Raw genomic sequence first — 12,601 nt, 5'->3', positions numbered from 1 at the left:
GGTTGAATTTGAAAGGGTTGGTTCTGTTCTTCTTCTTCTTGCATCAACTAATCCTCCACTGAATCATACATGAGTCTTTTTAGGAATTTCCCTTGTGAATTCGAACTTTCTGTAGGATAAGCTTCGACTGCTACTTCTCTCTCTTTTATTTCCTCTTCTCTATTTCTTCCTTCATTTACGCTTTCTTCAACATCCTCTACTTTTTCCTCATCCTCGTCTATCTTCTCCTTCTTCGTCGCTACTTCCACATAATCGCATCTAAATGCTCTAATTATCGCTTCATAACTTCCTTCATTATATACGCTGGGTTGTGTGCCCACTCGTAACTTTTTTCAACTTCTGTCGGCTGCGCATTATCCTCATTGAATTCACTTTCCCTGGTTTCCATCTCAAATAGCTCTGCAATACTCATTACTTTGTCCTTTCCTCCTACATTCGTTGTGCATGCTTCTGGTAATTCATCTTCCTCGTCAGTATTCTCCCAATTAATTTCGTCCCAACACGATATTGTTATTTTCTTGTCTTCGTTTTCATCTGGTCCCTGCGGATTTGTTTCTTCCTTCTTCTCTTCTCGTGATAAGATTTTTACTTCTCTGTTCAAGGTGCTGCAATTGTCCTGGGTCGGTGCGTCATTCTCTTTGGCATGGGCGCTTAGCTGTCAATTCGAACGTTTATCGGGGTTTGGTGGTCTTACCTCCACCTCTTCTATCTGTATTCTCTTTTCTTGTTCAGCTTGTTGATAGTGGTTTCTTTGTTGATAATTTGTCGGTCTATTGGTTCTCCAGTACCCGTTCCGGTTGTCGTTATTCCCTCGGTAATAGTTGTTGCCGTTCCTGGGTGAATTATAGTTATTGCCATATTCTCTTCTAAATCCATAACCGGTTCTTTGTTGAAATCTATTGTCGTTTCTTGGTGCGAAGTTATCACATGGTTCGTAATTATTGTTTCTTCGTACTGTGTCTTGTGGATTCCACTGCTTTTTGCTTTCGTTTTCAGGTGCGCTTCGTCTTTTTCTTGCGTCATCTTCCCAAAATATGAACTCTAGTTCCCTTAGAATACCTTTAAATGCTTCGACGTCATTGCCTCCGCGACCTACTAATGATTGCTGGTATTTCAATGGTAGCTTCATCGCGCATAATTTAATCAACTCTCCGTCACTGTATGGTACATCTAAGCATTGATTTTTCTTTGCCATTAATTCGAAAAATTTCACGGGGCTCTTCTCTCCTGAATTTTCAAAATATGGATTCTGTAATAATTCGTACTTCACTCTGTTCTGTGCTTCGCTGGACCAATATCGTGAGAGAAACTTCTCTCTGAAATCTTCGTACGATCGGCATGTCGCTGCAACATTCTGCATGGTTTCTGCGACTGTTCCTGACAAGTAAGCACATATAAGGTCTAATTTGTGTGCTAGCTTCCAGTGTTCTGGTAATCCTACTCGGAATGATCAATAAAAGTTCGCGGATGTAATGAGTTTCCTTCTCGAAAGTGTTGAAATTTTCTGACTGTGAGGAAATGATCGTTGTCGTACTTCGTCATAGTTCCATATGAAATTCGCGATTCTTCGCCACTTTTGTTTCTGATCATTTCTCCCGTCGTTCTTTCTGGTTGTGGTAGATCCATTGGATATTGTCCACTGTAACTTTCGCCTACCCTTGCGTAGTATCGTTGGAGTGGTACGCAATAATTTTCTTCCATCTGTTGTGAACGTGTAGCTGAATGCATTGCACTGTACTCTTCGCGACCTGGCTTTCCATTGTCAGGTATTGGTTCGGTATCTTGTCTGGCTAACCTTGCTGCTTCATTGCACGATCCAAACTGTCTTGAAACATACATTTGTGGTTCCGCATGTGTTTGTGATGACGTTTGTTAATCAAGAATTTCGAAACGTGTTTGTTGCTGTGCAGGCTGTCTGATTTCACGTATGTTACTTTCCTCCTGTGATTGGAATCGAAAATGCGTAATATCTTCGTTAATTGCTTGTTTTTCCGGTGCTGTTACAAATACGGATGTGGTTGCAGACTCTATGCTTGTTCGATCCTGTTCACTACGCTCTTCAATGGTTTGCAACAACTCTGTTCGCAATTTCTGAAATTGTCGCTTCGTTTGCGCTTCTATTTTGGCTATGCGGTTATCGTATCTTTTCAGCGCTGCTTTTGTGATACGTTTGTGTAACACACTGTTTTCAACAATTTCACGCGCTGTACCTGCTGCTTGTCTAGTAATTTCGTTTATCTGTTTCTCTAGTTTCTTGACTTCTCCCTGGGTGTTGTTACGTAATGTTTTGATCTCGTCCTGAATGTCATTACGCAATGTTTGTACGTCCGCTTGTACCTTGTCAATGTCTGTTCTCAATTGATTGTGACCTGTTATTAAGTTTCCTATCACTTCTCGAGATTCTTTTGCCTCGTCTTCAATACGACTTAGGTGTAAATGAATTTTTTTGTTTTTTTCTTTAATCTCACGCATTTGTGTCGTGGTTTCTGCATTCTGAATTTGAATTTGGTTCGCTATGTCTTTATTTTGCCTTATCATGATTTCCGTAATGTGTTGTAATAATTCTGCCAGATTGGTGGGTCCTATTGAGTTTTCTTCCGACGTCCTACGCTCTGTGTTTTCGCCCAAGTGTTGGTTCGCAACCGATTGCATTGAACTGTGCTGTGACACGTTTCTGCTCGCATTCATGTACTCTGTGGTGAGGGAGCTCTGAATACTTGTACTATGGGTTCTACGTATTCAAGACACAAGTTAGAATCCTCATCGACTGTCTCTCTACTTTCCTGCTCCTCTGTCGTATGCTGACTTATGTTTTCTATGCCTTGACGTACATTATCCTCGTTATGGTGCGTTATATGTCCTATTTCTCGCCATACTGCATCATCTGTTGTACTGTCCTCTATTCTCTGTCCGTCTTCATGTTGGGTCTCTACCTCAATTCGGTCAAGGTCTCGATCTGCCATTGCTAATCTTTCCGAATCCCTTATTTTCTGTTTTAAAAGCAATTCACGCGCCCTACTTTGAGTCAACATGCGCTCATACGATCTCACGCGTTTCATAAATTTTTGTTCACACGACTTGACAAACCATTCACTTACTTGTTGGGTCAGAACCAACTTGTCAACGATGTATCCGCCACCTGTGCGCTTGCATTGAGGAGAAAACTTAATTCTAACAATTTTTAAAATTCATAACATAATTATGCTATTGTCTCTGCTAGAATGTCTCACTATATATTGAATACTTTCTTACTATCTATCGATGCAGCTACTGTTTTCGACTATGTATAACTTTAGAAAAAAAAATTTTTACTACGAAAATTTTTCAACAGGATATTTTTCTGACCTAGTTAGGCATGTGGTCGACCTTCAATCATGGTATTTTACCATCCTGGCAGGGTCGCCATTTTCTAACATTCTGCGTGGTGTCTGTTTGTTCTATATCGTGTCTCCCTACCACTTTCGCGCAACGACACTCTGAGCGTGTTTTTTAGGGAATTGACTAGTTTGAACCTGGGACCTGTTGCTGGTAAGGAGACGCCAGACCACACATGACATGTAGAATTCAGAAGAGTTCAGTGAGACTAGCGATGATATAACCAAATACTTAATGACTTCAGCGTCAGCTCCACTGCACTCCCTGTAAAAGAATCTTAATACTAACTAAATTTAGTGAAAGGGGTTCAAGGCTTTCCTATTTTTAGTTAGCTGGTAAAATAACGAATATTCCCTGAATGGGTTTCCAAGTTCTACAATGGATCGAAGGATGACCTATGCCATATCACATCTATAATCTAGGTTTTAATTAAGTTTCACAAGAGAGAAAACTATCAAAATGGTCTACAGTGACCCCCAATTATCTTTAATTACTTATCTAACTTGTCGTAAATTACAGTGGCTGATGTGGCTTCTCAATAAATATGTAACAGAAAAATCATCGCATTTCAGTTTTTTACTTCCAGTGGCAAATGTGAATACCATGAGCTTTAATTGACGATCGACACTAGTATTACGCAAAAAGGGGGTGTAACAGATGAGACTTCTGGAGTTCTGAGTGAAGCTTTATGCGCTGTTATGCGGCATCGCCTGCGTTCATTACCTTGTCGGTGTTCGTCAGGAGGCAGCGGGCAGCACAGCTCCGCTCACCTCGCCGTCTCGGAAACAACTCTCTCCTAACTTATCCTTACTACAATTTACCGAAGTTGGTTTAAAAAAAACTATCTGGCTGTGCTTTCATCTGACCAATCAGGGTCTCAATGTTAACCTTAAGGTCCGCCTACAAAAATTCTGTCTATCCAATGAGAAACGTTATACTTTTCGTGGTGGGGCAATGTTTTTTAAAGTTTGCAACGTAACAGAGACGCGAAAAAGTCTCACGCTAAAACTTGCAGCTGGTGTGGTCCTTTTAGCGTTATCGTAAGATCTATACTGTTCTTCTGGAGGGCTCTATCTTTTAACATGGGCTGGGGGGTGGTCCTAACGGTTAGCTGGCAACGTGGGTGTCCGTCCCTTATCGTAGGGCCTTCCAGCTTAACACGGTTCTGCTCTCGGCTTCTGTTCTCGTTTCTCCCCTCGGAACTGCGTCTGTCTCACGGTGGGAAGGTATGACATGCATTTAGGCATTCTTGTGTTAGTCTGTGGTATTCCATTTGCTCACTCGTTACTCGTATTACTTTGGTTAATTTAATGTCACGATTTACTCGGAGCTATGTGACATACTACTGGATTTGCTTATCATGTCAGGGTTTTCATGGAAGGTGTTGGATTTGCCTGACACCTTACAAAGTGACACACTAAAGATAGCGGGCACGGTTTGCTATTTGGAAGGCTAAGTAACTGATGAAATTTGCAATAGCACGATATAAAACGCAGCCTAGTAATAACAAGTTAAGCGTTTCTGAAAAATATATTGCTACGATATTACAAAATAAAGTACAGAAAGTCTTTTCCGAAGTTATTTTTATGGAGTGAAGTTTTTACGGGAGTGAAACGCAGACAATAAACAGCTCAGACCATAAGAGAATAGAAGCTTTTGAAAACCGGTATTACAGAAGAACGCTGAAGATTAGATTGGTAGATCGGACACGGAAGTACTTAATCGAACATAGGGGAAGCGCTTTACGTATCAAATTGATAGGACACAGTCTTTTTTATCATGGAATTAGCTTATAAAGTGCAACACGGATAGCTATAGCGATGGTTTGCTACTTGTGGAGCAAAATAACCCAGAATGGCAAAAGAAGAAGATTCCATGCGCTGTCTTGCAACAGCAAGGAACCCTTTTCAGACAAAGAGACCTATATTAAAATCGAATATATACTTAAGCATTAGCACATCTTCTGCAAATATTTGTTTGTCGCATAGCGTTATATGGACATGAAACGTATAAAACCTAGTGTCACGAAAAGAATAGGGGAATCTCAAATGAAGTGGTATGGAAGAATGGTAAAGATTAGATGGCTTGATCAGCTAACCAGTTAAGAAGCACTGAATAAAACCAGAAAGAAAGAATTTTGTGGTACGGTGTGACTAATAGAAGGTATCGGTTGATAGGAGATGTCTAGGGGCATCAGTAACTAGGTTTTTGGTAATGGTAGAAGTGGGGGGGGGGGGGGGGGAGAGGGGGAATTATGGAGAGACTAGAAGCACACTGGTGTCCAAAATTAAAGTAAAAAACTGCAGTTTCCCCGTCCTCTGTCTAATCCACGATATAATCGTACAAACTGTCGTTACGATCGTGTTCTGCATGGAAGATGGCATTCCGATCAACGGACAACCATGCCAGAGGTAACGTCAGGGCACATACCAAGCGTGGCATTGTTCGCAGAATAGTGCCACATCCACAGTCGCTGTGTACACAGTCACAGACTGTGCAGCAGGGCAGAGAGAAGACGCTTACAGACTCTCTGTTGTCGAGGGCCATATGAAGAATGGAAGCAGGCGAGTCGCAAACTGATGTGGCCCGATGGCTTAATGGGAACCGTTCTGTTGTTTCTCGACTGAGACGACAGTTTATAGAGACCGAAACTGTATCCCGGAGACCAGGGCAGGTGCGATCACGTGTTACGTCAGAAAGACTGGACTGTTACTTGGTTGTAAGGGCATGACGGTACCGCTTTACTACCGCACTGCAACTGGCAACTGACCTCGCAGCATCCCGTGGACCTGTTGTATCGAAGCAAACGGTATACAGAAGGCTTCAGCAGAGTGGTGTTTATTGTTGGAGACCTGCTGTCGTGTTTACCTCTGGCGTGTCTTCACAGAACGGAACGTCTAGAGTTGAGCCATCAAGATCCCACCTGGACGGCCAAACGGTGGAACAACGCTCTTTTCACAGATGAGTCCCGATTGGGTCTGGAGTGTGATTCTCGATAAATTAGCAACTGCAGGGCACGTGGAACACGATTTTGGGACCCAAACATTGTGGAAAGAGACCGAAATCGAGAAGGATCCCTAACGGTGTGAGCAGCGATTATGTTTACTACGCGAACACCTCTTCATGAAATTTTACAGGTGAATCACCAAGATTTAACTGCTGTCAGGTACCGTGAGAAGATCTTGGGATGTCATGCGCGGTTGTTGCGAGGTGCCGTGGGCACGGACTTCGTACTGATGTGCGATTATGCTCGATCTCATAAAGCACAGCTTTTTTTTTTTTTTTTTTTTTTTTTTTTGGAAACTGAAGATATTGCACGCATGACGTGGCCTGCTTGCTCTTCTGATTTGAATACCATACAGCATGTCTGAGATCCACTAGGCTTACTGTATCACGTCAGCACCCACGTACCACTCTCCAAGACTTGTGAGCAGCTCTGCAGGAATAATGGGATTGATGTCCCGTCGAGGTCAGGCCTGTACTGGTGCCAGAGGTGGTCACACCCTGCACTGAGCACATTAACCAGTTGTCAGAATGTGTGTGGAAATGCGTTAAGTTGAAAAAAAAACGAAGAAAATTCTTCTCTACCGTTATGTATGTTGCAGTTGGTTACATTCTGTATTCTTTACATTGTTTCTACTTTACTATCAATCGTTTGTACTGTTTTGTGGCGAAATAAACGCAACCATGCAAAATTTCCGTTTGTTGCTTTAATTTTGGATTCCAATGTACATGCAGGTTGCAGTAGTGATGTGGAGATCAAAAGACGTGCGTATGTCAGACAGGCATTGAGAGTTGATTCAGTCCATTCTTCGGACTGTAGACTACAATAACCACACAGTGAAACTGGCCCTTAAACAGAAGTAGCACAACCGCTTTCATGGTAAAGGTATGTAGTTTACGCACGTCTCTGGTGTATTAAATATTTTCCTACTTGATGTTGCAGGGACCCTGGAAGGGCCTTGGTGTCAGAGACGCAGCTGCGACTACAATTTCTCGTGGACGCTTTCTGTGCTACGTGGGTGTGCGCCACTTTTCTACGAAGACGACAAGTGTTGTGCTGACGACTTCCATTGCCGTAAGTACCAGAAAATTAACTTGTGGCAGTAGTTAATGGGAGATTTCATACATAGAAACACTCTAAGACAAAAAGAAAATGACGCACCACAAAGGATTTAAGCAAATCATTCACAAACTGATATGCATATAGGTGTCGACGGAAAATGTAAAAATTATAAACTTTGGCGGGCAATGAATAAATGAATTTTTCTGCGCAGCTGGCAAAAATAGAACGGGGGACATGTCGATACCAGGACATAAAGTCAACTGGACAGTACCTATGCTTCGCAGACGGGCGTATGAAAATTATACGTAGATGTCAGCATTTGAGAGAGGAAGTGCAGTTGGGCTCAAAGAAGCCGGTTGGAGTAATCGGCGAATCGCTCGACATTTGAATACGAGTGATGCCACTATCCGACGGCGTTGGTAGGAATCAGTGAACCATGGCCGAACACAGCGTCAAGAAGAAAGCGGTCTACGTAGAGAGACGACGGGAGGTGAGGACCGAACAATCGTCAGATGAGCAGTCACGTCCCCGGATTCATCATTATCATCGATCCGATGTGCAGTTGGTGCTTCAGTGAGCTAATGCCCATTAATAGGTGGCTCACAGGAAGGGGCCTGTGCTCGCATCGCCCCTTGCGATGTTTACTTTCGATCTCTGTACACCAACAAGCACTTCTGCAGTGGTGTCGGACATATTCGGCCTGGAGTCTCATTGGCTGGAGTAGAATTGTCTTCAGTGATGAGTCCCGCTTCGAGCTGGGCTCCGATGACCAGCGAAGACGAGTCTGGAGACGCCATGGACAGCGATGTGGTGAGCCGTGGAAGGGGAACAAGGGGGAAACAAATGGTAGCACAGAAATTTTTCTTGTAAGAGAGTGGCTTTGTTGGAGTGAACAGTTACACCAATTCTCAGTATTTCAAAATCAACTTTAGTTCTTTAAGGCAAGCAGCTGCGATTAATCAAAACAATAAACACTTTTAATACAGTAGCAAAGGGCAAGGTGGGAAGACAATGAAATTTAAATAACAACTCTCCACAAATATAAGATTAAATTAATGATTGTTAAAAATTTAAAAAAAAAACTTTCAACAAATATCCCTTAATGCCTTTAGTAAAACAATAAGTGATAGGCCTAACGAGAAAGTGCAATCCACCCCAACATTTCCATAGATCATAGACACAAGTTGCACAAATTAACCCCAAGGATTTCCCAAGATAAAATTTCCCCAAAACGTAAAAGATAAATCATTACACTAAAATGCTGCATCAGTTATCAACATAAAAATTCACACGGAGCCCAGGGCTAGATTTTAACATTTCTGACATCGCAGCAGTAGGCAAGATAAAATTAGCTCAGTTAACAAAACACAATTACACCAAAACTCAAATACAAGCTAAAATTTAACACACATGGCGACAACCACCAGCTTACAATAGTTCAAAACATTATTCAATCTCATAGGTGCGCAGATGTCATCACCAATGGGAGTGTGCGAACCAACTTGAAGCAACTATAACATGGCATAGACCAAATTACAGATACGGCGGTCTATGCAGAGAAGTCGGCAAGAAACGGTTAACAAGTCAGGAAACGGTCACCGTCGCCCACATACACACTCGCGCACGGTCACAGAGGAGCCTTAAGCCAGGGAGATAGGACAGGCAGGGTGCTAATAAAACAATTCGTCACGGGACCCACCGAACCACTGGACGGGAACTACCAAACTTCACTCACCTTAAACCCAACGTACGACGCCCGGGCGAGGAAACGGGAAATCGTACGGGCACAGGCCAGCAAAAACCCCAGACAAACACACAGAATCCCATAAATTCCGAAACATAATTAAATCAATTATCCCCCAAAACCCCGGAACTTGGCACGAGCGAAATTACAAGCCACAGGATCCAAAGGCATTCTGCAGAAGAGTAAGGAGGGAAAAGGTTAAACAAAGTTCTGCAACGGCATAATAGAACGCCAAGAAATACACACTAAGTAAGGTATATCACCCCACAGAATGCCGAGAGACACGAACACTGGGGTTTGCCCACGTTTCCGACACAATCATAACAACGAAGATAATCTTCTTAGCCATAGCACGCTGAAACACACAAACAGCATCAAACTTCCGAGGACGGAAAAGTACTCCCCTGTAAATTATATCCGGGAGCGGCACAGCCACAAGCTCCAGGGAAATCGCCGTAAGAAAGATGATCCAGCACGAGTATGGTCACCCAGACCTCAGCAAGGCGCAGTCAGAGAGGGCAGGAAAGTTGGTAACCAGGCGACGACTCCAACCACCGACCCGGGGAGCAGCAAGTAACACCAGCCCCGGCCAGCGACAGCGCGGGGGGACCCACCGTCCGACGCAAAAGGCAATGCTCGCGCCCAAACTTGACTGGCCGCGCACACGCCACCGGGCAGAGACGGCGCCACCCGCCGCCAGGAGGCGCCCCGCAAAGGAGAAAGAAACACCACTCTGAGGCCCAACGATCGAGAATCGATCGGGAATACCACCGCCACGGCACATGTGGTACCAACCTGACTGGCGCCCGTCATACGGCCCAGCAACCAGGAGTCTGGGCTGCCATTTCATCTCGTGGCCGGACTTTTTATTTGATGTTCTTCTTCAGTCTGTTATCTGTATAAAAGAACTTTACACATGAATTGGCATAAATGCAGCACATAATATTGTAAGATAATTTAAAATTTGGTAGCAAGAGCTAAGCATTGTGCTGTTTAACAGAAAAAATTACACAGAGTATCTACATGAAAACAAAAATACTATTAAAAAAAGTGTCTGCATACTGCCATTTGACCATTTGGCACACAGATATCTGTTCATCTGGAACAGAAGTCATATTCTGTGGTTTATGATAATATAAAGCGCATTGTGGATCACAAATTTTGTAGTTTATAATCCTGCTACACTACTCTAAAACAGCAGACTAGACACCATTATACCACACTGTACACCTGTAGTTGGTATCGGAACCAAGCTGTGTTTCTTATTTGTCTACACTGATAGTCGCCGGTGCGCTCGGTTGCAACTCAGGATTCGCAGGGGCTGTGCTGCTGTGCCCCCCAAGGAGGTGGCCGTCAGGGTCTCAGCAAGTCCTTCGTGGTCGTCCCTGAGGCTCGTCTACTCACTCCTTCCAGAAGGTCGTTGTAAATGGGTGTTCTGCCTCGGCGCGTCTCTTCACCGTTATGTAGGCCTCTTCTCAGTTGTCTATCAGCCATGTACGCAAGCAGTTTGTAAGCTGATATTTTAGCTATCAGCGAGTACGGCTTATGCCACAGTTCCGCATTCCTTATTATGTGTTGGTCGCAGTGGCCGAGCGGCTCTAGGCGCTTCAGTCCGGAACCGCGCTGCTGCTACAGTCGCAGGTTCGAATCCTGCCTCGGGCATGGATGTGCGTCATGTCCTTAGGTTAGTTAGGTTTAAGTAGTTCTAAGTCTAGGGGACCTCAGATGTTAAGTCCCATAGTGCTTAGAGCCATTTGAACCTTATTATGTTATAGACTGTTGCATTTCCAAATGCATTCCTGTACTAACGGCTCATTTCCAGACGATGTGACCTCCGGTGCCAGTCGCTCGACATCTACAAGTGCCTGTGGTGCGCTGACGTATTTTAGTAAGTAACTAGGATACGGACCATGTCCTGACAGGTAGTGTACAGCTTCCTCTTTCTTTTACACTGAAGCGCCAAAAAAAAAAAATGGTTCAAATGGCTCTGAGCACTATGGGACTCAACTGCTGAGGTCATTAGTCCCCTAGAACTTAGAACTAGTTAAACCTAACTAACCTAAGGACATCACAAACATCCATGCCCGAGGCAGGATTCGAACCTGCGACCGTAGCGGTCTTGCGGTTCCAGACTGCAGCGCCTTTAACCGCACGGCCACTTCGGCCAGCGAAGCGCCAAAGAAACTGATATACGAATGCCTATTCAACTACACAGCTATGTAGATAGGCAGAATACGGCGCTGCGGCCGGCAACGCCTATATAAGAGAACAACTGCCTGGTGCAGTTGTTAGATCGTCTACTGCTGCTAAAATGGCACGTTGTCAAGATTTAAGTGAGTTTGAACGTGGTGTGGTAGTCGGCGCACGAGCGACGGGGCACAGCATCTCCGAGGTAGCGATGAAGTGGGGATTTTCCCGCACGACCATTTCACGACTGTACCGTAAATATCAGGAATCCGGTAAAACATCATATCTCCGGCATCGCTGCGTCCAGAGAAAGAACGGGACCAACGAAGATTCAAGAGAATCGTTCGGTGTGACAAAAGTGCAACCCTTCCGCAAATTGCTACAGATTTCAATGCTGGGTCATCAACAAGTGTCAGCGTGCGGACCATTCAACGAAATATCATCGATATGGGCTTTCGGATCCGAAGACCCACTCGTGTACCCTTGATGACGGCACGGCTGAAAGCTTTACGCCTCGCCTGGGCCTATCAACACCGACATTGGAGTGTTGATGAATGGAAACATGTTGCCTGGTCAGACGAGTCTCGTTGCAGATTGCATCGAGCGGACGGACGTGTAGGATTATGAAGACAGCCTCATGAATCCATGGGCCCTGCATGACAGCAGGGGACTGTTTAAGCTGGTGGAGACTCTGTAATGGTGTGGGGAGTGTGCAGTTGGAGTGATATGGGACTCCTGATGCGACTCTGGCAAGTGACACGTTTGTAAGCATCCTGTCTGGTCGCCTGCATCCATTCATGTCCGTTGTGCATTCTGACGGATTTGGGCAATTCCAGCAGAACAATGCGATACTTGACACTTGATCTCCTTCCGCTCGTACTCTTACGGATTTACGGAAAGCCCTGCAGGATTCATGGTGTAAATTCCCTCCAGCACCACTTCATATTTTAGTTGAGTCTACGACACGTCGTGTTGTTGCACTTCTCCGTGCTCGCCGGTGCTCTACACGATATTAGGCAGGTTTTACGGAAAGCCCTGCAGGATTCATGGTGTAAATTCCCTCCAGCACCACTTCATATTTTAGTTGAGTCTATGCCACGTCGTGTTGCTGCACTTCTCCGTGCTCGCCGGTGCTCTACACGATATTAGGCGGGTGTACCAGTTTCTTTGGCTGTTCCGTGTATGTTAGGAAGGAAGTGGTAGTTTCCCTTCCTGTTTCTTCCCTATCC

General features: G+C 44.3%; 1 protein-coding gene across 1 annotated transcript in view; it reads left to right on the top strand.

Moving 5' to 3' along the window:
• The window catches only part of LOC126234360 (uncharacterized), a 121,424-nt gene that overhangs the window by 95,174 nt on the left and 13,649 nt on the right, over positions 1 to 12,601 (top strand). The window contains exon 6 of the mRNA XM_049943048.1: positions 7,322 to 7,453. Within this exon, the coding sequence (XP_049799005.1) occupies positions 7,322 to 7,453 (132 nt within the window). The remainder of the gene's footprint in view (positions 1 to 7,321; positions 7,454 to 12,601) is intronic.

The sequence above is a fragment of the Schistocerca nitens genome, chromosome 2, assembly GCF_023898315.1.
Source record: "Schistocerca nitens isolate TAMUIC-IGC-003100 chromosome 2, iqSchNite1.1, whole genome shotgun sequence".
Lineage (NCBI taxonomy): Eukaryota > Metazoa > Arthropoda > Insecta > Orthoptera > Acrididae > Schistocerca > Schistocerca nitens.
The sequence above is the reverse complement of the archived record's forward strand: the minus strand, read 5'-3'. Positions and strand labels throughout refer to the sequence as shown.